This window comes from Oncorhynchus mykiss, chromosome 21 (genome assembly GCF_013265735.2).
Source record: "Oncorhynchus mykiss isolate Arlee chromosome 21, USDA_OmykA_1.1, whole genome shotgun sequence".
Lineage (NCBI taxonomy): Eukaryota > Metazoa > Chordata > Actinopteri > Salmoniformes > Salmonidae > Oncorhynchus > Oncorhynchus mykiss.
In genome coordinates, this window is record NC_048585.1 from 9215328 (window position 1) to 9242364 (window position 27037).

The following is a 27037-nucleotide window of genomic DNA, read 5'->3' on the forward strand; positions in this document are numbered from 1 at the left end:
TGGTCGTGCTGGTGTGGGGGTATAACATCAACCTGTGTGTCCTGGTCGTGCTGGTGTGGGGGTATAATATCAACCTGTGTGTCCTGGTCGTGCTGGTGTGGGGGTATAACATCAACCTGTGTGTCCTGGTCGTGCTGGTGTGGGGGTATAATATCAACCTGTGTGTCCTGGTCGTGCTGGTGTGGGGGTATAACATCAACCTGTGTGTCCTGGTCGTGCTGGCGTGGGGGTGTAACGTCAACCTGTGTGTCCTGGTCATGCTGGTGTGGGGGTATAATATCAACCTGTGTGTCCTGGTCGTGCTGGTGTGGGGGTATAATATCAACCTGTGTGTCCTGGTCGTGCTGGTGTGGGGGTATAACATCAACCATTGTGTCCTGATGGCGTCTGGTGTGGGGGTATAATATCAACCTGTGTGTCCTGGCCGTGCTGGTGTGGGGGTATAATATCAACCTGTGTGTCCTGGTCGTGCTGGTGTCGGGGTATAACATCAAACTTTGTGTCCTGATGGCGTCTGGTGTGGGGGTATAATATCAATCTGTGTGTCCTGGTCGTGCTGGTGTGGGGGTATAACATCAACCTGTGTGTCCTGGTCGTGCTGGTGTGGGGGTATAACATCAACCTGTGTGTCCTGGTCGTGCTGGTGTGGGGGTATAACATCAACCTGTGTGTCCTGGTCGTGCTGGTGTGGGGGTATAACATCAATCTGTGTGTCCTGATGGCGTCTGGTGTGGGGGTATAATATCAACCTGTGTGTCCTGGTCGTGCTGGTGTGGGGGTATAATATCAACCTGTGTGTCCTGGTCGTGCTGGTGTGGAGGTATAACATCAATCTGTGTGTCCTGATGGCGTCTGGTGTGGGGGTATAATATCATCCTGTGTGTCCTGGTCGTGCTGGTGTGGGGGTATAACATCAACCTGTGTGTCCTGGTCGTGCTGGCGTGGGGGTGTAACGTCAACCTGTTTGTCCTGGTCGTGCTGGTGTGGGGGTATAACATCAACCTGTGTGTCCTGGTCGTGCTGGTGTGGGGGTATAACATCAACCTGTGTGTCCTGGTCGTGCTGGTGTGGGGGTATAATATCAATCTGTGTGTCCTGGTCGTGCTGGTGTGGGGGTATAACATCAACCTGTGTGTCCTGGTCGTGCTGGTGTGGGGGTATAACATCAACCTGTGTGTCCTGGTCGTGCTGGTGTGGGGGTATAATATCAACCTGTGTGTCCTGGTCGTGCTGGTGTGGGGGTATAACATCAACCTGTGTGTCCTGGTCGTGCTGGCGTGGGGGTGTAACGTCAACCTGTGTGTCCTGGTCATGCTGGTGTGGGGGTATAACATCAATCTGTGTGTCCTGGTCGTGCTGGTGTGGGGGTATAACATCAACCTGTGTGTCCTGGTCGTGCTGGTGTGGGGGTATAATATCAACCTGTGTGTCCTGGTCGTGCTGGTGTGGGGGTATAACATCAACCTGTGTGTCCTGGTCGTGCTGGTGTGGGGGTATAACATCAACCTGTGTGTCCTGGTCGTGCTGGTGTGGGGGTATAACATCAACCTGTGTGTCCTGGTCGTGCTGGTGTGGGGGTATAACATCAACCTGTGTGTCCTGTTCGTGCTGGTGTGGGGGTATAACATCAACCTGTGTGTCCTGGTCGTGCTGGTGTGGGGGTATAACATCAACCTGTGTGTCCTGGTCGTGCTGGTGTAGGGGTATAATATCAACCTGTGTGTCCTGGTCGTGCTGGTGTGGGGGTATAGCATCAACCTGTTGTTTACAAAGCATGTGACAAATAAAAGTTGACTTGGAAACAGCCTGTTCAGTCCCAGGGCCTGTCAGGTGGCTCCCCCTAGTGGCTAAACAATATCATGATAGTTGAGGAAGAAGAAAACATGGTAAATAAACCTCCCCCAGTCCGTCTCACTCCTCCCCTTCCAGTCTTCTGTCCTCTGGATGAACTCTTTTTAAAATCACTCACTCTCAGTCCCCACACACACACACTCACTCTCAGTCTCTCTCAGCTGAAACAGACTACCTCTCTCCCGCGGCGCTCACCAGAACAGAAAACTACTTTCCTTCATGGCGGCGAGTCTCACCGGAGACAGGATCCAACCGGACTGTGATCTAACCGGACGGGCGCGAGCTGCAGAGGGATTCACTATGTAAGTTTTTACCGGAGTTGTTTTGCTTTGTGATAAAACAATAATGTAGTTACGTGAACGATTTTAAGCATGAGTCTACTTGTCCCTCAAAAACAAGTTCGTAGAGTAACTGTCTTTTTGGTAGACAGGCTACTGCTGGATGAATGACCACAGTCATGTTTTGGTAGACAGGCTACTGCTGGATGAATGACCACAGTCATGTTTTGGTAGACAGGCTACTGCTGGATGAATGACCACAGTCATGTTTTGGTAGACAGGCTACTGCTGGATGAATGACCACAGTCATGTTTTGGTAGACAGGCTACTGCTAGATGAATGATCACAGTCATGTTTTGGTAGACAGGCTACTGCTGGATGAATGACCACAGTCATGTTTTGGTAGACAGGCTACTGCTAGATGAATGACCACAGTCATGTTTTGGTAGATAGGCTACTGCTAGATGAATGACCACAGTCATGTTTTGGTAGACAGGCTACTGCTGGATGAATGACCACAGTCATGTTTTGGTAGACAGGCTACTGCTGGATGAATGACCACAGTCATGTTTTGGTAGACAGGCTACTGCTAGATGAATGATCACAGTCATGTTTTGGTAGATAGGCTACTGCTGGATGAATGACCACAGTCATGTTTTGGTAGACAGGCTACTGCTGGATGAATGACCACAGTCATGTTTTGGTAGACAGGCTACTGCTGGATGAATGACCACAGTCATGTTTTGGTAGACAGGCTACTGCTGGATGAATGACCACAGTCATGTTTTGGTAGACAGGCTACTGCTAGATGAATGATCACAGTCATGTTTTGGTAGACAGGCTACTGCTGGATGAATGACCACAGTCATGTTTTGGTAGACAGGCTACTGCTAGATGAATGACCACAGTCATGTTTTGGTAGATAGGCTACTGCTAGATGAATGACCACAGTCATGTTTTGGTAGACAGGCTACTGCTGGATGAATGACCACAGTCATGTTTTGGTAGACAGGCTACTGCTGGATGAATGACCACAGTCATGTTTTGGTAGACAGGCTACTGCTAGATGAATGATCACAGTCATGTTTTGGTAGATAGGCTACTGCTGGATGAATGACCACAGTCATGTTTTGGTAGACAGGCTACTGCTGGATGAATGACCACAGTCATGTTTTGGTAGATAGGCTACTGCTGGATGAATGACCACAGTCATGTTTTGGTAGACAGGCTACTGCTGGATGAATGACCACAGTCATGTTTTGGTAGATAGGCTACTGCTAGATGAATGACCACAGTCATGTTTTGGTAGATAGGCTACTGCTGGATGAATGACCACAGTCATGTTTTGGTAGATAGGCTACTGCTGGATGAATGACCACAGTCATGTTTTGGTAGACAGGCTACTGCTGGATGAATGACCACAGTCATGTTTTGGTAGATAGGCTACTGCTAGATGAATGACCACAGTCATGTTTTGGTAGATAGGCTACTGCTAGATGAATGACCACAGTCATGTTTTGGTAGATAGGCTACTGCTGGATGAATGACCACAGTCATGTTTTGGTAGATAGGCTACTGCTGGATGAATGACCACAGTCATGTTTTGGTAGATAGGCTACTGCTGGATGAATGACCACAGTCATGTTTTGGTAGACAGGCTACTGCTGGATGAATGACCACAGTCATGTTTTGGTAGATAGGCTACTGCTAGATGAATGACCACAGTCATGTTTTGGTAGATAGGCTACTGCTAGATGAATGACCACAGTCATGTTTTGGTAGATAGGCTACTGCTAGATGAATGACCACAGTCATGTTTTGGTAGATAGGCTACTGCTAGATGAATGACCACAGTCATGTTTTGGTAGATAGGCTACTGCTGGATGAATGACCACAGTCATGTTTTGGTAGATAGGCTACTGCTGGATGAATGACCACAGTCATGTTTTGGTAGACAGGCTACTGCTAGATGAATGACCACAGTCATGTTTTGGTAGATAGGCTACTGCTGGATGAATGACCACAGTCATGTTTTGGTAGATGGGCTACTGCTGGATGAATGCCAGTCAGATAAGGGATAACATACTGTACCATTGCCCTGTAGCCAGTCAGATAAGGGATAACATACTGTACCATTGCCTTGTAGCCAGACAGATAAGGGATAACATACTGTACCATTGTCCTGTAGCAAGACAGATAAGGGATAACATATTGTACCATTGCCCTGTAGCCAGACAGATAAGGGATAACATACTGTACCATTGCCCTGTAGCCAGACAGATAAGGGATAAGATACTGTACCATTGCCCTGTAGCCAGGGTGGTGGGGTAGCAGGGTGGTGTGGTGGGGTAGCAGGGTGGTGTGGTGGGGGAGCAGGGTGGTGAAGTGGGGGGTGTTGGTGGAGTGGGGGGTGTTGGTGGAGTGGGGGGTGGTGGTGGAGTGGGGGGTGGTGCAACTCAATGTTAGGACTGTGTTCTTAATGTTTTGTCCAGTCAGTGTACATGTGATATCTGTTGTGTTGTCTCTTGTCTTCAGGCTAGGGAAGAGAGGGATATTAGTGGTCCTGATATATGTTGTGTTGTCTCTTGTCTTCAGGCTAGGGAAGAGAGGGATATTAGTGGTCCTGATATCTGTTGTGTTGTCTCTTGTCTTCAGGCTAGGGAAGAGAGGGATATTAGTGGTCCTGATATCTGTTGTGTTGTCTCTTGTCTTCAGGCTAGGGAAGAGAGGGATATTAGTGGTCCTGATACAGTGCCTTGCGAAAGTATTCGGCCCCCTTGAACTTTGCGACCATTTGCCACATTTCAGGCTTCAAACAAAGATATAAAACTGTATTTTTTTGTGAAGAATCAACAACAAGTGGGACACAATCATGAAGTGGAACGACATTTATTGGATATTTCAAACTTTTTTAACAAATCAAAAACTGAAAAATTGGGCGTGCAAAATTATTCAGCCCCCTTAAGTTAATACTTTGTAGCGCCACCTTTTGCTGCGATTACAGCTGTAAGTCGCTTGGGGTATGTCTCTATCAGTTTTGCACATCGAGAGACTGAAATGTTTTCCCATTCCTCCTTGCAAAACAGCTCGAGCTCAGTGAGGTTGGATGGAGAGCATTTGTGAACAGCAGTTTTCAGTTCTTTCCACAGATTCTCGATTGGATTCAGGTCTGGACTTTGACTTGGCCATTCTAACACCTGGATATGTTTATTTTTGAACCATTCCATTGTAGATTTTGCTTTATGTTTTGGATCATTGTCTTGTTGGAAGACAAATCTCCGTCCCAGTCTCAGGTCTTTTGCAGACTCCATCAGGTTTTCTTCCAGAATGGTCCTGTATTTGGCTCCATCCATCTTCCCATCAATTTTAACCATCTTCCCTGTCCCTGCTGAAGAAAAGCAGGCCCAAACCATGATGCTGCCACTACCATGTTTGACAGTGGGGATGGTGTGTTCAGGGTGATGAGCTGTGTTGCTTTTACGCCAAACATAACGTTTTGCATTGTTGACAAAAAGTTCAATTTTGGTTTCATCTGACCAGAGCACCTTCTTTCACATGTTTGGTGTGTCTCCCAGGTGGCTTGTGGCAAACTTTAAACAACACTTTTTATGGATATCTTTAAGAAATGACTTTCTTCTTGCCACTCTTCCATAAAGGCCAGATTTGTGCAATATACGACTGATTGTTGTCCTATGGACAGAGTCTCCCACCTTAGCTGTAGATCTCTGCAGTTCATCCAGAGTGATCATGGGCCTCTTGGCTGCATCTCTGATCAGTCTTCTCCTTGTATGAGCTGAAAGTTTAGAGGGACGGCCAGGTCATGGTAGATTTGCAGTGGTCTGATACTACTTCCATTTCAATATTATCGCTTGCACAGTGCTCCTTGGGATGTTTAAAGCTTGGGAAATCTTTTTGTATCCAAATCCGGCTTTAAACTTCTTCACAACAGTATCTCGGACCTGCCTGGTGTGTTCCCTGTTCTTCATGATGCTCTCTGCGCTTTTAACGGACCTCTGAGACTATCACAGTGCAGGTGCATTTATACGGAGACTTGATTACACACAGGTGGATTGTATTTATCATCATTAGTCATTTAGGTCAACATTGGATCATTCAAAGATCCTCACTGAACCTCTGGAGAGAGTTTGCTGCACTGAAAGTAAAGGGGCTGAATAATTTTGCACGCCCAATTTTTCAGTTTTTGATTTGTTAATAAAGTTTGTAATATCCAATAAATGTCGTTCCACTTCATGATTGTGTCCCACTTGTTGTTGATTCTTCACAAAAAAATACAGTTTTATATCTTTATGTTTGAAGCCTGAAATGTGGCAAAAGGTCGCAAAGTTCAAGGGGGCCGAATACTTTCGCAAGGCACTGTATCTGTTGTGTTGTCTCTTGTCTTCAGGCTAGGGAAGAGAGGGATATTAGTGGTCCTGATATCTGTTGTGTTGTCTCTTGTCTTCAGGCTAGGGAAGAGAGGGATATTAGTGGTCCTGATATCTGTTGTGTTGTCTCTTGTCTTCAGGCTAGGGAAGAGAGGGATATCAGTGGTCCTGCTATCGGTGGCTGTTGGGGTCTACCTCCTCCCCTCACCCATAAACCCTCAGCCTTACATGTAAGTACAGACACACCACACCGGCTCTGATGCTCGTCGGCTTGCAAACTAATACTCACGTCCGTAGCCATGAAGTGCTTTGAAAGGCTGGTCATGGCTCACATCAACACCATCATCCCAGAAACACTAGAGCCACCCTCATTTGCATACCGCCCCGACAGATCCACAGATGATGCAATCTCTATTGCACTCCACCCTGCTCTTTCCCACCTGGACAAAAGGAACACCTGTGTGAGAATGCTGTTCATTGACTACAGCTCAGCGTTCAACACCATAGCGCCCTCAAAGCTCATCACTAAGCTAAGGACCCTGGGACTAAACACCTCCCTCTGCAACTGGATCCTGGACTTCCTGACGGGCCGCCCCTAGGTGGTAAGGGTAGTTAACAACACATCCGCCACGCTGATCCTCAACACGGGGGCCCCTCAGGGGTGCGTGCTCAGTCCCCTCCTGTACTCCCTGTTCACTCATGACTGCACTGCCAGGCACGACTCCTACACCATCATTAAGTTTGCTGATGACACAACGGTGGTAGGCCTGATCACCGACAACGATGAGACAGACTATAGGGAGGAGATCAGAGACCTGGCCGTGTGGTGCCAGGACAACAACCTCTCCCTCAACGTGATCAAGACAAAGGAGATGATTGTGGACTACAGGAAAAGGAGGACCGAGCACACCCCCATTCTCATCGACGGGGCTGTAGTGGAGCAGGTTGAGAGCTTCAAGTTCCTTGATGTCCACATCACCAACAAACTATCATGGTCCAAACACACCATGACAGTCGTGAAGCGGGCACGACAAAACTTATTCCCCCTCAGGAAACTGAAAAGATTTGGCATGGGTCCTGAGATCCTCAAAAGGTTCTACAGCTGCACCATTGAGAGTTGCATCACCGCCAGACTTGCTAATCTGGTACCTCTTGCCGTGCGGTAGCAGAGAGAACAGTCTGTGACTAGGGTGACTGGTTTCATCACCGCCTGGTAATGCAACTGCTCGACTTCCGACCACAAGGCACTACAGAGGGTAGTGCGTACGACCTAGTACATCACTGGGGCCAAGCTTCCTGCTTTCCAGGACCTCTATACCAGGCGATGCCAGAGGAAGGCCCTAAAAATGGTCAAAGGCCCCAGCCACCCTAGTCACAGACTGTTCTCTCTGCTACCGCACGGCAAGCGGTACCAGAATAGCAAGTCTGGATCCAAAAGGCTCCTTAACAGCTTCTACCCCCAAGCCATCAGACTGCTGAACAGCTTCTACCTCCAAAACATCAGGCTGCTAAACAGCTTCTACCTCCAAGCCATCAGGCTGCTAAACAGCTTCTACCCCCAAGCCAACAGACTGCTGAACAGCTTCTCCCCCCAAGCCATCAGGCTCCTTAACAGCTTCTACCCCCAAGCCATCAGGCTCCTGAACAGCTTCTACCCCCAAGCCATCAGGCTCCTTAACAGCTTCTACCCCCAAGCCATCAGGCTCCTTAACAGCTTCTACCCCCAGGCCATCAGGCTGCTGAACAGCTTCTACCCCCAAGCCATCAGACTGCTGAACAGCTTCTACCCACAAGCCATTAGACTGCTGAACAGCTTCCACCCTCAAGCCATCAGACTGCTGAACAGCTTCTACCCCCAAGCCATCAGACTGCTGAACAGCTTCTACCCCCAAGCCATCAGACTGCTGAACAGCTTCTTCCCCCAAGCCATCAGACTGCTGAACAGCTTCTACCTCCAAGCCATCAGACTGCTGAACAGCTTCTACCTCCAAGCCATCAGACTGCTGAACAGCTTCTACCCCCAAACCATCAGACTGCTGAGCAGCTTCTACCCCCAAACCATCAAACTGCTGAACAGCTTCTACCCCCAAGCCATCAGACTGCTGAACAGCTTCTACCCACCAAGCCATCAGACTGCTGAACAGCTTCTACCCCCAAACCATCAGACTGCTGAACAGCTTCTACCCCCAAGCCATCAGGCTGCTGAACAGCTTCTACCCCCAAACCATCAGACTGCTGAGCAGCTTCTACCCCCAAACCATCAGACTGCTGAACAGCTTCTACCCCCAAGCCATCAGACTGCTGAACAGCTTCTACCCACCAAGCCATCAGACTGCTGAACAGCTTCTACCTCCAAGCCATCAGACTGCTGAACAGCTTCTACCCCCAAGCCATCAGACTGCTGAACAGCTTCCACCCCCAAGCCATCAGACTGCTGAACAGCTTCTACCCCCAAGCCATCAGACTCCTGAACAGCTTCTACCCCCAAGCCATCAGACTCCTGAACAGCTTCTAAACAGTTAATCAAACGGCCACTGGACTATTTACATTGATCCCCTTCGTGTTTACGCTGTTGTTACTTGCTGTTTATTATCTATGCATAGTCACATGTACATATAACCTCATTACTAACCTGTACCCCCACACATTGACCCCGGTACAGGTACCACCTGTATATAGCCTCATTACTAACCTGTACCCCCACACATTGACTCGGTACAGGTACCACCTGTATATAGCCTCGTTATTGTTATTTTATTGTGTAGGGGGTTAAGGATTATTGGAGTTGAAGAGTTGTGTTTTGAGACAGGTTGGTGTTATCAGAGGGAAACAGTTTAGGGGTTAAGGGTTAAAGGTTATTGTCTGTCAGTTTAGGGGTTAAAGATTATTGTCTGTCAGTTTAGGGGTTAAAGGTTATTGTCTGTCAGTTTAGGGGTTAAATGTTATTGTCTGTCAGTTTAGGGGGTAAAGGTTATTGTCTGTCAGTTTAGGGGTTAAAGGTTATTGTCTGTCAGTTTAGGGGGTAAAGGGTTAAATAATTATTGTCTGTCAGATTCAAGGGACCCCCTCCGCTCCTGGAGGGCCCGCTGGCTGTCAACACCAGACTACAGAACGGACGCAGGCTGTTCACTGGACAACTGCATGGACCAGAATCCTTCACTGCGGACCCGGAGGGTAAGAACTCTTGTCTGAGTTGTTTTTCATTCAGCATGTTTTAATTGAATCCTGTCTGTTGGTCTTTCATTCAGCATGTTTTAATTGAATCCTGTCTGTTGGTCTTTCATTCAGCATGTTTTAATTGAATCCTGTCTGTTGGTCTTTCATTCAGCATGTTTTAATTGAATCCTGTCTGTTGGTCTTTCATTCAGCATGTTTTAATTGAATCCTGTCTGTTGGTCTTTCATTCAGCATGTTTTAATTGAATCCTGTCTGTTGGTCTTTCATCCGCCTCCTCAGTGTTTATATGACCTTTGAGTGGAAATACCTTTTTAGAACTATGTGGCCTGTCTGACCCCTGACCTCTAACCTCTGGTGTCTCCTAGGTAACGTGTACACAGGGACGGTGGATGGGAAGCTGTGGAGGATCCATCAGGAGACTCTAACCCTCATCACCCACATGGGACAGGACTTACAGGAGTGTGGTCAGTAACTAACTAACTAACTAACTAACCAACCCTAACGCTAACTAACTACCCAACCCTAACGCTAACTAACGAACCAACGCTAACTAACCCTAACTCATCACCCACGTGGGACGGGACTTACAGGAGTGTGGTCAGTAATTAACTAACTAACTAACTAACTAACTTACCCTAACTCATCACCCACGTGGGACAGGACTTACAGGAGTGCGGTCAGTAACTAACTAACTAACCCTAACTCATCACCCACGTAACTAACTGACTAACTAACTAACTAACTAACTAACTAACTAACTAACTCATCACCCACGTGGGACATGACTTACAAGAGTGGTCAGTAACTAACTAACCCTAACGCATCACCCACGTGGGACAGGACTTACAGGAATGTGGTCAGTAACTAACTAACTAACTAACTAACCCTAACTCATCACCCACCCTAACTCATCACCCACGTGGGACAGGACTTACAGGAGTGTGGTCAGTAACTAACTAACCCTAACTCATCACCCACATGGGACAGGACTTACAGGAGTGTGGTCAGTAACTAACTCCCCCTACTGTATTACCTCCTGCTGAGCAGCGCGCCCCTACTGTATTACCTCACGCTGAGCAGCGCGCCCCTACTGTATTACCTCACGCTGAGCAGCACTCCCCCTACTGTATTACCTCACGCTGAGCAGCACGCCCCATACTGTATTACCTCATGCTGAGCAGCACGCCCCATACTGTATTACCTCACGCTGAGCAGCACTCCCCCTACTGTATTACCTCACGCTGAGCAGCACTCCCCCTACTGTATTACCTCACGCTGAGCAGCACTCCCCCTATCTGGCTAGCTAACAATTCTTCGTGGCTATCTGGCTAGCTAACAATTCTTTGTGGCTATCTGGCTAGCTAACAATTATTTGTGGCTATCTGGCTAGCTCACAGTTCTTCATGGCTATCTGGCTAGCTAACAATTCTTCGTGGCTATCTGGTTAGCTAACAATTCTTCGTGGCTATCTGGCTAGCTAACAATTCTTCGTGGCTATCTGGCTAGCTCACAGTTCTTCATGGCTATCTGGCTAGCTCACAGTTCTTCATGGCTATCTGGCTAGCTGACAGTAGTAGGAGTGTGGTCAGTAATTATAGCAGGCTTATTGATGTATGATGGAATCTGTCTGGGGTCTACAGGGCTGTGTTCAGTTCAGTAGGTATGAAACAGGTGAGAAAACATTTAGAAAAGGAGGAGGACCTGAATATTACAGATGTTCTGTGACCCGTGGTGTGGAACACTGACTCTTCTGTTGGGAAGTGTTTAGCTGTGGGAACGTGTTCTGTTCAGATCTCTGTTGATGTGGCCGGCAGCCGATTGTCTTCCTCGGAGCTCTGGCCAAAACAGACGTTTGTGTGTGTGCCAGGTTGTGTGTGTGTGCCAGGTTGTGTGTGTGTGTGTGTGTGTCAGGTTGTGTGTGTGTGTGTGTGTGCCAGGTTGTGTGTGTGTGCCAGGTTGTGTGTGTGTGTGTCAGGTTGTGTGTTGGTGTCAGGTTGTGTTAGAGACGGTCTAGTAAATCTCTAGAAATCCTCTGATGTTGTTCCAGACGGGAGATGGAGAGACCGAAAGAGGGCAGGACAGACTGTGATGTTATCTCTGTTGGTCCTCTAGGTAGCAGGACAGACTGATGTTATCTCTGTTGGTCCTCTAGGTAGCAGGACAGACTGTGATGTTATCTCTGTTGGTCCTCTAGGTAGCAGGACAGACTGTGATGTTATCTCTGTTGGTCCTCTAGGTAGCAGGACAGACTGATGTTATCTCTGTTGGTCCTCTAGGTAGCAGGACAGACTGTGATATCTCTGTTGGTCCTCTAGGTAGCAGGACAGACTGATGTTATCTCTGTTGGTCCTCTAGGTAGCAGGACAGACTGTGATATCTCTGTTGGTCCTCCAAGGTAGCAGGACAGACTGTGATGTTATCTCTGTTGGTCCTCTAGGTAGCAGGACAGACTGTGATGTTATCTCTGTTGGTCCTCTAGGTAGCAGGACAGACTGATGTTATCTCTGTTGGTCCTCTAGGTAGCAGGACAGACTGTGATATATCTGTTGGTCCTCCAAGGTAGCAGGACAGACTGTGATGTTATCTCTGTTGGTCCTCTAGGTAGCAGGACAGACTGTGATATCTCTGTTGGTCCTCCAAGGTAGCAGGACAGACTGTGATGTTATCTCTGTTGGTCCTCTAGGTAGCAGGACAGACTGTGATGTCTCTGTTGGTCCTCCAAGGTAGCAGGACAGACTGTGATGTTATCTCTGTTGGTCCTCTAGGTAGCAGGACAGACTGATATCTCTGTTGGTCCTCCAAGGTAGCAGGACAGACTGTGATGTTATCTCTGTTGGTCCTCTAGGTAGCAGGACAGACTGTGATGTTATCTCTGTTGGTCCTCTAGGTAGCAGGACAGACTGTGATGTTATCTCTGTTGGTCCTCTAGGTAGCAGGACAGACTGTGATATCTCTGTTGGTCCTCCAAGGTAGCAGGACAGACTGTGATGTTATCTCTGTTGGTCCTCTAGGTAGCAGGACAGACTGTGATGTTATCTCTGTTGGTCCTCTAGGTAGCAGGACAGACTGTGATGTTATCTCTGTTGGTCCTCTAGGTATCAGGACAGACTGTGATGTTATCTCTGTTGGTCCACTAGGTAGCAGGACAGACTGTGATATCTCTGTTGGTCCTCCAAGGTAGCAGGACAGACTGTGATGTTATCTCTGTTGGTCCTCTAGGTAGCAGGACAGACTGTGATGTTATCTCTGTTGGTCCTCTAGGTATCAGGACAGACTGTGATGTTATCTCTGTTGGTCCTCTAGGTAGCAGGACAGACTGTGATGTTATCTCTGTTGGTCCTCTAGGTAGCAGGACAGACTGTGATGTTATCTCTGTTGGTCCTCTAGGTAGCAGGACAGACTGTGATGTTATCTCTGTTGGTCCACTAGGTAGCAGGACAGACTGTGATGTTATCTCTGTTGGTCCACTAGGTAGCAGGACAGACTATGAGCCAGTCTGTGGTCGTCCTCATGGTGTGCGGTTGGACAGTGGTGGTCAGCTGATCGTAGCGGACTCCTACTTTGGGCTGTTTTCTGTTGACCCCCAGACTGGACACAAGACCCTGCTACTGGACAGCAAGACAGGTAACATCCCCTATCCCCAGACTGGACACAAGACCCTGCTACTGGACAGAAACACGGTTAACCCCTGACCCCTAACCTCCAGACTGGACACAAGACCCTGCTACTGGACAGCAACACAGTTGACAGGTAACCCCCAGACTGGACACAAGACCCTGCTACTGGACAGCAACACTGTTGACCCCTGACCCCTAACCCCCAGACTGGACACCATAGTCTGCTACTGGACAGCAAACAAGGTTTGATCATTCACAGTCTAACCCCTAACCTTAACTCTGACTGGACAGCAGGTCTGACAGTCTAACCCCTAACTTTAACTCTGACTGGACAGCAGGTCTGACAGTCTAACCTTAACTCTGACTGGACAGCAGGTCTGACAGTCTAACCCCTAACCTTAACTCTGACTGGACAGCAGGTCTGACAGTCTAACTCCTAACCTTAACTCTGACTGGACAGCAGGTCTGACAGTCTAACCCCTAACCTTAACTCTGACTAGACAGCAGGTCTGACAGTCTAACCCCTAACCTTAACTCTGACTGGACAGCAGGTCTGACAGTCTAACCCCTAACTTTAACTCTGACTGGACAGCAGGTCTGACAGTCTAACCTTAACTCTGACTGGACAGCAGGTCTGACAGTCTAACCCCTAACCTTATCTCTGACTGGACAGCAGGTCTGACAGTCTAACCCCTAACCTTAACTCTGACTAGACAGCAGGTCTGACAGTCTAACCTTAACTCTGACTAGACAGCAGGTCTGACAGTCTAACCTTGACTCTGACTGGACAGCAGGTCTGACAGTCTAACTCCTAACCTTAACTCTGACTGGACAGCAGGTCTGACAGTCTAACCCCTAACCTTAACTCTGACTGGACAGCAGGTCTGACAGTCTAACTCCTAACCTTAACTCTGACTGGACAGCAGGTCTGACAGTCTAACCCCTAACCTTAACTCTGACTAGACAGCAGGTCTGACAGTCTAACCCCTAACCTTAACTCTGACTGGACAGCAGGTCTGACAGTCTAACCCCTAACCTTAACTCTGACTAGACAGCAGGTCTGACAGTCTAACCCCTAACCTTAACTCTGACTGGACAGCAGGTCTGACAGTCTAACCTTAACTCTGACTGGACAGCAGGTCTGACAGTCTAACCTTAACTCTGACTGGACAGCAGGTCTGACAGTCTAACCCCTAACCTTAACTCTGACTGGACAGCAGGTCTGACAGTCTAACCCCTAACCTTAACTCTGACTGGACAGCAGGTCTGACAGTCTAACCCCTAACCTTATCTCTGATTGGACAGCAGGTCTGACATCCTAACCTTATCTCTGACTGGACAGCAGGTCTGACAGTCTAACCTTAACTCTGACTGGACAGCAGGTCTGACAGTCTAACCTTGACTCTGACTGGACAGCAGGTCTGACAGTCTAACCCCTAACCTTAACTCTGACTGGACAGCAGGTCTGACAGTCTAACCCCTAACCTTAACTCTGACTGGACAGCAGGTCTGACAGTCTAACCTTAACTCTGACTGGACAGCAGGTCTGACAGTCTAACCCCTAACCTTAACTCTGACTAGACAGCAGGTCTGACAGTCTAACCCCTAACCTTAACTCTGACTGGACAGCAGGTCTGACAGTCTAACCCCTAACCTTATCTCTGACTGGACAGCAGGTCTGACAGTCTAATCCCTAACCTTATCTCTGACTGGACAGCAGGTCTGACAGTCTAACCCCTAACCTTATCTCTGACTGGACAGCAGGTCTGACAGTCTAACCCCTAACCTTAACTCTGACTAGACAGCAGGTCTGACAGCCTAACCTTAACTCTGACTGGACAGCAGGTCTGACAGTCTAACCCCTAACCTTAACTCTGACTGGACAGCAGGTCTGACAGCCTAACCTTAACTCTGACTGGACAGCAGGTCTGACAGTCTAACCCCTAACCTTAACTCTGACTGGACAGCAGGTCTGACAGCCTAACCTTAACTCTGACTGGACAGCAGGTCTGACAGCCTAACCCCTAACCTTAACTCTGACTGGACAGCAGGTCTGACAGTCTAACTCCTAACCTTAACTCTGACTGGACAGCAGGTCTGACAGTCTAACCCCTAACCTTAACTCTGACTAGACAGCAGGTCTGACAGTCTAACCCCTAACTTTAACTCTGACTGGACAGCAGGTCTGACAGTCTAACCTTAACTCTGACTGGACAGCAGGTCTGACAGTCTAACCCCTAACCTTAACTCTGACTGGACAGCAGGTCTGACAGTCTAACTCCTAACCTTAACTCTGACTGGACAGCAGGTCTGACAGTCTAACCCCTAACCTTAACTCTGACTAGACAGCAGGTCTGACAGTCTAACCCCTAACCTTAACTCTGACTGGACAGCAGGTCTGACAGTCTAACCCCTAACTTTAACTCTGACTGGACAGCAGGTCTGACAGTCTAACCTTAACTCTGACTGGACAGCAGGTCTGACAGTCTAACCCCTAACCTTAACTCTGACTGGACAGCAGGTCTGACAGTCTAACTCCTAACCTTAACTCTGACTGGACAGCAGGTCTGACAGTCTAACCCCTAACCTTAACTCTGACTAGACAGCAGGTCTGACAGTCTAACCCCTAACCTTAACTCTGACTGGACAGCAGGTCTGACAGTCTAACCCCTAACCTTAACTCTGACTAGACAGCAGGTCTGACAGTCTAACCCCTAACCTTAACTCTGACTGGACAGCAGGTCTGACAGTCTAACCTTAACTCTGACTGGACAGCAGGTCTGACAGTCTAACCCCTAACCTTATCTCTGATTGGACAGCAGGTCTGACATCCTAACCTTATCTCTGACTGGACAGCAGGTCTGACAGTCTAACCTTAACTCTGACTGGACAGCAGGTCTGACAGTCTAACCTTGACTCTGACTGGACAGCAGGTCTGACAGTCTAACCCCTAACCTTAACTCTGACTGGACAGCAGGTCTGACAGTCTAACCCCTAACCTTAACTCTGACTGGACAGCAGGTCTGACAGTCTAACCTTAACTCTGACTGGACAGCAGGTCTGACAGTCTAACCCCTAACCTTAACTCTGACTAGACAGCAGGTCTGACAGTCTAACCCCTAACCTTAACTCTGACTGGACAGCAGGTCTGACAGTCTAACCCCTAACCTTATCTCTGACTGGACAGCAGGTCTGACAGTCTAACCCCTAACCTTATCTCTGACTGGACAGCAGGTCTGACAGTCTAACCCCTAACCTTATCTCTGACTGGACAGCAGGTCTGACAGTCTAACCCCTAACCTTAACTCTGACTAGACAGCAGGTCTGACAGTCTAACCTTAACTCTGACTAGACAGCAGGTCTGACTGTCTAACCCCTAACCTTAACTCTGACTGGACAGCAGGTCAGACAGTCTAACCCCTAACCTTAACTCTGACTAGACAGCAGGTCAGACAGTCTAACCCCTAACCTTAACTCTGACTAGACAGCAGGTCAGACAGTCTAACCCCTAACCTTAACTCTGACTGGACAGCAGGTCAGACAGTCTAACCCCTAACCTTAACTCTGACTGGACAGCAGGTCTGACAGTCTAACCCCTAACCTTATCTCTGACTGGACAGCAGGTCTGACAGTCTAACCCCTAACCTTAACTCTGACTAGACAGCAGGTCTGACAGTCTAACCCCTAACCTTAACTCTGACTGGACAGCAGGTCAGACAGTCTAACCCCTAACCTTAACTCTGACTGGACAGCAGGTCAGACAGTCTAACCCCTAACCTTAACTCTGACTGGACAGCAGGTCTGACAGTCTAACCCCTAACCTTATCTCTGACTGGACAGCAGGTCTGACAGTCTAACCCCTAACCTTAACTCTGACTAGACAGCAGGTCTGACAGTCTAACCCCTAACCTTAACTCTGACTGGACAGCAGGTCAGACAGTCTAACCCCTAACCTTAACTCTGACTGGACAGCAGGTCTGACAGTCTAACCCCTAACCTTATCTCTGACTGGACAGCAGGTCAGACAGTCTAACCCCTAACCTTAACTCTGACTAGACAGCAGGTCTGACAGTCTAACCCCTAACCTTAACTCTGACTAGACAGCAGGTCTGACAGTCTAACCCCTAACCTTAACTCTGACTGGACAGCAGGTCTGACAGTCTAACCTGTAACCTTAACTCTGACTGGACAGCAGGTCTGACAGTCTAACCTTAACTCTGACTGGACAGCAGGTCAGACAGTCTAACCTTAACTCTGACTAGACAGCAGGTCTGACAGTCTAACCCCTAACCTTAACTCTGACTAGACAGCAGGTCAGACAGTCTAACCCCTAACCTTAACTCTGACTAGACAGCAGGTCAGACAGTCTAACCCCTAACCTTAACTCTGACTAGACAGCAGGTCAGACAGTCTAACCCCTAACCTTAACTCTGACTAGACAGCAGGTCTGACAGTCTAACCCCTAACCTTAACTCTGACTAGACAGCAGGTCTGACAGTCTAACCTTAACTCTGACTAGACAGCAGGTCTGACAGTCTAACCCCTAACCTTAACTCTGACTAGACAGCAGGTCTGACAGTCTAACCCCTAACCTTAACTCTGACTAGACAGCAGGTCTGACAGTCTAACCCCTAACCTTATCTCTGACTGGACAGCAGGTCAGACAGTCTAACCCCTAACCTTAACTCTGACTGGACAGCAGGTCAGACAGTCTAACCTTAACTCTGACTGGACAGCAGGTCAGACAGTCTAACCCCTAACCTTAACTCTGACTGGACAGCAGGTCTGACAGTCTAACCCCTAACCTTAACTCTGACTGGACAGCAGGTCAGACAGTCTAACCCAGGTTCTAACATATAGAAATATATAAATATAAACATACAGTGGTGAGAACAAGTATTTGAAAAATCGGCAGTGTTTCCTACTTACAAAGCATGTAGAGGTCTATAATATTCATCATAGGTACACTTCAACTGTGAGAGACGGAATCAAAAATCCAGAAAATCACATTGTATGTTTTTTAAGTAATGTCTCCAAGAACACAGTCTCCATCATTCTTAAATGGAAGAAGTTTGGAACCACCAAGACTCTTCCTAGAGCTGGCTGCCCGGCCAAACTGAGCAATCGGGAGAAGGGCCTTGGTCAGGGAGGTGACTGAGAACCCAATGGTCACTCTGACAGAGCTCCAGAGTTCCTCTGTGGAAATAACCTTCCAGAAGGACAACCATCTCTGCAGCACTCCACCAATCAGGCCTTATGGAGTTTGCAAAAAGGCACCTAAAGGACTCTGAGACCATGAGAAACAAGATTCTCTGGTCTGATGAAACCAAGATTGAACTCTTTGGCCTGAATGGCAAGCGTCACATCTGGAGGAAACCTGGCACAATCCTTACGGTGAAGCATGGTGGTGGCAGCATCATGCTGTGGGGGTGTTTTACAGCTATAGGGACTGGGAGACTAGTCAGGATCGAGGGAAAGATGAACGGAGCAAAATACAGAACGAAGCATATCTCTGGAGAGACCTGAAAATAGCTGTGCAGCGACGCTCCCCATCCAACCTGACAGCGCTTGAGAGGATCTGCAGAGAAGAATGGGAGATCCTCCCCAAATACAGGTGTGCCAAGCTTGTAGCATCATATCTAAGAAGACTCAAGGCTGTAATCTCTGACAAAGGTGCTTCAACAAAGTACTGAATAAAGGGTCTGAATACTTATGTAAATGTGATATTTCCATATTTTATTTGTAGTAAATTATCAAAAATGTTTTTGCTTTGTCATTATGGGGTATTGTGATGTTATTATGGGTTATTGTGATGTCATTATGGGTTATTGTGATGTCATTATGTGTTATTGTGGTGTCATTATGGGTTATTGTGGTGTCATTATAGGGTATTGTGATGTCATTATAGGGTATTGTGATGTCATTATGGGGTATTGTGATGTTATTATGGGTTATTGTGATGTCATTATGGGTTATTGTGATGTCATTATGTGTTATTGTGGTGTCATTATGGGTTATTGTGGTGTCATTATAGGGTATTGTGATGTCATTATAGGGTATTGTGATGTCATTATAGGGTATTGTGATGTCATTATAGGGTATTGTGATGTCATTATGGGTTATTGTGATGTCATTATGTGTTATTGTGGTGTCATTATGGGGTATTGTGATGTCATTATAGGGTATTGTGATGTCATTATAGGGTATTGTGATGTCATTATAGGGTATTGTGATGTCATTATGGGGTATTGTGTGTTGATTGAGTGGATTTAAAAAAAGATGTATATATTTTATAATAAGGCTATAAAGCAACAAAATGTGGTAAGTCAGGCTTGTGAGGCTAATATATATCCAGTTAACAAATGTAATATCTTTGTGCTCTAGGAGCTGACGGGGTTCCGTTTGCGTTCCTGAACGGGTTGGAGATCTCCTCTCAGACTGGGATCATTTACTTTACAGACTCCTCCTCTCGCTGGGGACGACGACACGTCAAACTAGAGGTCTGTCGCTCTGTACTCCTACAAATCACCCTTCTTCTTTATACGCTCTATAACCCCTGACCTCTAACGTCTAGGTGATAGAGACCAACGCTCTGGGTCGACTCCTGACCTTTGACCCCGTGTCAGGGCATGTGGGTGTCCTACTGGATGGTCTCTACATGCCCAATGGCATCGCCCTGTCACCTGACGAGAGCTTCCTGCTGCTGGCCGAAACCAGCATCGGGTGTATCCTCAGGTACACACACACACACACACACACACACACACACACACACCAACGGAGGACAGTGTTTTCCATACTAACTGTCCTTCCTGTGTTTTTCCTTTTAACATGTAAATATCATTGTGTTATCAGAGGTGGCTGATCAGCAGGACAGAGGAACCCTAACCCTCACAGTACAGAAAGGCCTTTTTTGTTCTATGACAATCATTGTCCTCCCTCCCTCCCTCCCTCCCTCCCTCCCTCCCTCCCTCCAGATACTGGCTGAAAGGGCTTTTGTTTGAATGACTCATGGTTCCTTTTCTCTCTCTACCTCTGTAGGTACTGGCTGAAAGGCCCCAAGGCTGGCACCGAGGAGGTCATCATGAACAATATGCCCGGTTACCCTGACAACATCCGCCTTAGCGACCGTGGAACCTTCCTGGTTGGCCTAACGACCACACGCTTCAGGAAGCTCATGCCTCCATTCCTGGACCTGATTGGTCCGTACCCAGCGGTCAAACGCTTTCTGGCTAAGGTTAGTTTCACCATCATCATCATCATCAATGTGTTGTAGACTTCTCTCCCAGGCCCATGTGTTGTTGATCTCTCTCACAGGCCTCTGTGTTGTTGATCTCTCTCCCACACCTCTGTGTTGTAGACCTCTCTCCCAGGCCCCTGTGTTGTAGACCTCTCTCCCACACCTCTGTGTTGTAGACCTCTCTCCCAGGCCCCTGTGTTGTAGATCTCTCTCCCAGGCCCCTGTGTTGTAGACCTCTCTCCCAGGCCCCTGTGTTGTAGACCTCTCTCCCAGGCCCCTGTGTTGTTGACCTCTCTCCCAGGCCCCTGTGTTGTAGACCTCTCTCCCAGGCCTCTGTGTTGTAGACCTCTCTCCCAGGCCCCTGTGTTGTAGATCTCTCTCCCAGGCCCCTGTGTTGTTGACCTCTCTCCCAGGCCCCTGTGTTGTAGACCTCTCTCCCAGGCCCCTGTGTTGTAGACCTCTCTCCCAGGCCCCTGTGTGGTAGACCTCTCTCCCAGGCCCCTGTGTTGTAGACCTCTCTCCCAGGCCCCTGTGTTGTAGACCTCTCTCCCAGGCCCCTGTGTTGTAGACCTCTCTCCCAGGCCCCTGTGTTGTAGACCTCTCTCCCAGGCCCCTGTGTTGTAGCCCTCTCTCCCAGGCCCCTGTGTTGTAGACCTCTCTCCCAGGCCCCTGTGTTGTAGACCTCTCTCCCAGGCCCCTGTGTTGTAGACCTCTCTCCCAGGCCCCTGTGTGGTAGCCCTCTCTCCCAGGCCCCTGTGTGTTCTTTGTTCCAGGCTGCAGTGAGACTAGAGAGAGTAATCTGAGAGGACAGAGAGCCTCCATCGAGAGATGATTCAGACAGCAACATGATACAGTGCCTTGTTAAAATATTCACCCCCCTTGGCGTTTTTCCTATTTTGTTCCATTACAACCTGTAATTTTAATGGATTTGTATTTGGATTGCATGTAATGGACCTACACAAAATAGTTCAAATCGGTGAAGTGAAACGATAATAACTTCAATAAATGTAAAATAAATTCAAATGGAAAAGTGGTGGGTGCATATGTATTCACCCCCTCTGCTGTGAAGCCCCTACATAAGATCTGGTGCATCCAATTACCTTCAGAAGTCACATCATTAGTTCAATAAAGTCCACCAATCTAAGTGTCACATGATCTACGTATATATACACCTGGTCTGAAAGGCCCCATTAAGCAAGGGGCACCATGAAGACCAAGGAGCTCTCCAAATAGGTCAGGGACAAAGTTGTGGAGAAGTACTGATCAGGGTTGGATTATAAAACAATATCAGAAACTTTGAACATCCCACGGAGCACCATTAAATCCATTATTAAAACATGAATATGGCACCACACCACAACAAACCTGCCAAGAGAGGGCCTCCCACCAAAACTCACAGACCAGGCAAGGAGGGCATTAATCAGAGAGGCAACAAAGAGACCAAAGATAACCCTGAAGGAGCTGCAAAGCTCTACAGCAGAGATGGGAGAATCTGTCCATAGGACCACTTTAAGCCGTACACTCCACAGAGCTGGGCTTTACGGAAGAGTGGTCAGAAAAAAAGCCATTGCTTAAAGAAAAAATAAGCAAATATGTTTGGTGTTTGCCACAAAGCATGTGGGAGACTCCCCAAACATATGGAAGAAGGTACTCTGGCTAGATGAGACTAAAATTTAGCTTTTTGGCCATCAAGGACAACGCTATGCCTGGCGCAATCCCAACACCTCTCATCATCCGAGAACACCATCCCCACAGTGAAGCATGGTGGTGGCAGCATCATGCTGTGGGGATGTTTTTCATCAGCAGGGAAACTGGTCAGAATTGAAGGAATGATGGATGGCGCTAAATACAGGGAAATTCTTGAGGGAAACCTGTTACAGTCTTCCAGAGATTTGAGACTGGGACGGAGGTTCACCTTCCAGCAGGACAATGACCCTAAGCATACTGCTAAAGCAACACTTGGGTGGTTTAAGGGGAAACATTTAAATGTAACATTTAACATTTAAACATTTTAAATGCCTAGTCAAATCCCAGGCCTCAATCCATTTGAGAATCTGTGGTATGACTTAAAGATTGCTGTACACCAGCGGAACCCATCCAACTTGAAGGAGCTGGAACAGTTTTGCCTTGAAGAATGGGCAGAAATCCCAGTGGCTAGATGTGCCAAGCTTATAGAGACATACCCCAAGATACTTGCAGCTGTAATTGCTGCAAAAGGGTTAGGCTCTACAAAGTTTTGACCTTGGGGGGGATGAATAGTTTTGCACGTTCAAGTTCTGTTTTTTTTGTCTTATTTCTTGTTTCTTTCACAATAACAAATATTTTGCATCTTCAAAGTGGGCGGCATGTTGTGTAAATCAAATGACACAAAACCCACCAAAAATCTATTTTAATTCCAGGTTGTAAGGCAACGAAATGGGAAAAACACCAAGGGGTGAATACTTGGTCAAGCCGCTGTATTCTAGCAGAGATAAATACTAGAGATAATTCAGACAGCAACATTGTGTTCTAGAGGAGATAAATACAAGAGATAATTCAGACAGCAACATGGTGTTCTAGAGGAGATAAATACAAGAGATAATTCAGACAGCAACATGGTGTTCTAGAGGAGATAAATACAAGAGATAATTCAGACAGCAACATGGTGTTCTAGAGGAGATAAATACAAGAGATAATTCAGACAGCAACATTGTGTTCTAGAGGAGATAAATACAATAGATAATTCAGACAGCAACATGGTGTTCTAGTGGAGATAAATACAAGAGATAATTCAGACAGCAACATGGTGTTCTAGAGGAGATAAATACAAGAGATAATTCAGACAGCAACATGGTGTTCTAGAGGAGATAAATACAAGAGATAATTCAGACAGCAACATGGTGTTCTAGAGGAGATAAATACAAGAGATAATTCAGACAGCAACATGGTGTTCTAGTGGAGATAAATACAAGAGATAATTCAGACAGCAACATGGTGTTCTAGAGGAGATAAATACAAGAGATAATTCAGACAGCAACATGGTGTTCTAGTAGAGATAAATACAAGAGATAATTCAGACAGCAACATGGTGTTCTAGCAGAGATAAATACAAGAGATAATTCAGACAGCAACATGGTGTTCTAGTAGAGATAAATACAAGAGATAATTCAGACAGCAACATGGTGTTCTAGAGGAGATAAATACAAGAGATAATTCAGACAGCAACATGGTGTTCTAGAGGAGATAAATACAAGAGATAATTCAGACAGCAACATGGTGTTCTAGTAGAGATAAATACAAGAGATAATTCAGACAGCAACATGGTGTTCTAGAGGAGATAAATACAAGAGATAATTCAGACAGCAACATGGTGTTCTAGTAGAGATAAATACAAGAGATAATTCAGACAGCAACATGGTGTTCTAGAGGAGATAAATACAAGAGATAATTCAGACAGCAACATGGTGTTCTAGTAGAGATAAATACAAGAGATAATTCAGACAGCAACATGGTGTTCTAGCAGAGATAAATACAAGAGATAATTCAGACAGCAACATGGTGTTCTAGCAGAGATAAATACAAGAGATAATTCAAACAGCAACATGGTGTTCTAGTAGAGATAAATACAAGAGATAATTCAGACAGCAACATGGTGTTCTAGTAGAGATAAATACAAGAGATAATTCAGACAGCAACATGGTGTTCTAGTAGAGATAAATACAAGAGATAATTCAGACAGCAACATGGTGTTCTAGGAGAGATAAATACAAGAGATAATTCAGACAGCAACATGGTGTTCTAGAGGAGATAAATACAAGAGATAATTCAGACAGCAACATGGTATTCTAGAGGAGATAAATACAAGAGATAATTCAGACAGCAACATGGTGTTCTAGAGGAGATAAATACTAGAGATAATTCAGACAGCAACATGGTGTTCTAGAGGAGATAAATACAAGAGATAATTCAGACAGCAACATGGTGTTCTAGAGGAGATAAATACAAGAGATAATTCAGACAGCAACATGGTGTTCTAGAGGAGATAAATACAAGAGATAATTCAGACAGCAACATGGTGTTCTAGAGGAGATAAATACAAGAGATAATTCAGACAGCAACATGGTGTTCTAGTAGAGATAAATACAAGAGATAATTCAGACAGCAACATGGTGTTCTAGTAGAGATAAATACTAGAGATAATTCAGACAGGAACATGGTGTTCTAGAGGACATAAATACAAGAGATAATTCAGACAGCAACATGGTGTTCTAGAGGAGATAAATACAAGAGATAATTCAGACAGCAACATGGTGTTCTAGAGGAGATAAATACAAGAGATAATTCAGACAGCAACATGGTGTTCTAGAGGAGATAAATACAAGAGATAATTCAGACAGCAACATGGTGTTCTAGTGGAGATAAATACAAGAGATAATTCAGACAGCAACATGGTGTTCTAGTGGAGATAAATACAAGAGATAATTCAGACAGCAACATGGTGTTCTAGAGGAGATAATGTATGTAAACAGTACTGTTCTGGAATGTACGATGCTATAGTAATATTATAGTACAGTGGTATAATACTAATAGTAAAGTCTGTTCCCTTTGTGTTCTGGTGGATGTTTCCAGGAATATACACTTAGTGGACAAAACATTAAGAACACCTGCTCTTTCCATGACATAGCTTTCACCTGAATTCACCTGGTCAGTCTATGATCCCTTATTGATGTCACTTGTTAAATCCACTTCAGAGTAGATGAAGGAGAGGAGACGGGTTGAAGAAGGATTTTTAAGCCTTGAGACAATGGAGACATGGATTGTGTCTGTGTGCCATTCAGAGGGTGAATAGACAAGACAACATGTTGAAGTGTCTGAACGGGTTATGGTAGTAGGTGCCAGGAGCACCGGTTTGGGTCAAGAACTGCAACGTTGCTGGTTCACGCACTCAACAGTGTCCCGTGTGTATCAACCATCATCCACCACCTTAAGCACATCCGACGTGACACAACAGTGGGAAGCATTGGAGTCGACATGGGCCAGCATCCCTGTGGAACGCTTTCAACACCTTGTAGTCCACACCCCGACGAATTGAGGCTGTTCTGAGGGCTAAAGGGGAGGAGCAACTCAATATGAGGAAGGTGTTCTTAATGTTTTGTCCAGTGTATTTCTATGATAAAATGACATATTAAAGCCCGGAGCTTGTGTTCTGTTTTCTTCCAGGTGGTTCCTCTGAGCTGGTACAACATGCTGTTGCCTAGATACGGCCTGGTGTTGGAGTTGGACGGGGAAGGGGAGGTGCTGGGGAGTCTCCATGACCCTACAGGCAGCCTGACCTGGGCCGTCAGCGACGTGTTCTCCCACCAGGGGAGACTCTACCTGGGTAGCACCGACCTGCCCTTCCTTCCTGTCCTGGAGGACTGGAGCTAACCACTAACTTCTGCTGCAGGCCTCTCATACTAGGCCTGGGGGGGGCTGGGGGGGAGTTAAAGTTAACTGACTGTGACGTGTCCAGACTGCAGCAGGCCTCTCATACTAGGCCTGGGGGGTGGCTAGGGGGGAGTTAAAGTTAACTGACTGTGACGTGTCCAGACTGCAGCAGGCCTCTCATACTAGGCCTGGGGGGGGGAGTTAACTGACTGTGACGTGTCCAGACTGCAGCAGGCCTCTCATACTAGGCCTGGGGGGGGGGAGTTAACTGACTGTGACGTGTCCAGACTGCAGCAGAGATCCTCAGACACTTGGTCCTGGCTCTACTGCCAATCACAACCAGGTATCCTTTTCACTCCATATACGGACAGATTCCTGTCGATCTGGGACATTTTTAATACAGATCATTTGGTTCCACAGTGCACTGATTGGCCAGGAGACTATTAAACTGAATATGTCTTCAGTTAGTTCATATGTGGTTCCACAGTGCACTGATTGGCCAGGAGACTGTTAAACTGAATATGTCTTCAGTTAGTTCATATGTGGTTCCACAGTGCACTGATTGGCCAGGAGACTATTAAACTGAGTATGTCTTCAGTTAGTTCATATGTGGTTCCACAGTGCACTGATTGACCAGGAGACTGTTAAACTGAGTATGTCTTCAGTTAGTTCATATGTGGTTCCACAGTGCACTGATTGACCAGGAGACTGTTAAACTGAATATGTCTTCAGTTAGTTCATATGTGGTTCCACAGTGCACTGATTGACCAGGAGACTGTTAAACTGAATATGTCTTCAGTTAGTTCATATGTGGTTCCACAGTGCACTGATTGACCAGGAGACTGTTAAACTGAATATGTCTTCAGTTAGTTCATATGTGGTTCCACAGTGCACTGATTGGCCAGGAGACTGTTAAACTGAATATGTCTTCAGTTAGTTCATATGTGGTTCCACAGTGCACTGATTGGCCAGGAGACTGTTAAACTGAATATGTCTTCAGTTAGTTCATATGTGGTTCCACAGTGCACTGATTGGCCAGGAGACTGTTAAACTGAATATGTCTTCAGTTAGTTCATATGTGGT

At 46.7% G+C, this 27037-nt stretch overlaps 1 protein-coding gene across 2 annotated transcripts; it reads left to right on the forward strand.

Moving 5' to 3' along the window:
• The first annotated feature begins 1897 nt into the window (after window positions 1-1897).
• zgc:194209 (strictosidine synthase family protein) lies at window positions 1898-26012 on the forward strand. Of its 2 annotated transcripts, XM_036956785.1 has the most exons (9): window positions 1900-2153; window positions 6655-6744; window positions 9567-9688; window positions 10057-10155; window positions 13163-13315; window positions 19693-19808; window positions 19883-20043; window positions 20350-20545; window positions 25748-26012. In XM_036956785.1, exons 1-9 carry the CDS (start codon window positions 2071-2073, stop codon window positions 25952-25954), a joined length of 1227 nt encoding a protein of 408 aa, XP_036812680.1. In that variant the 5' UTR covers window positions 1900-2070; the 3' UTR covers window positions 25955-26012. The 2 variants fall into 2 exon arrangements, with proteins under 2 accessions (XP_036812681.1, XP_036812680.1); XM_036956786.1 differs by lacking the exon at window positions 6655-6744 and having other exon boundaries at window positions 1898-2153.
• Window positions 26013-27037: the final 1025 nt, after the last annotated feature.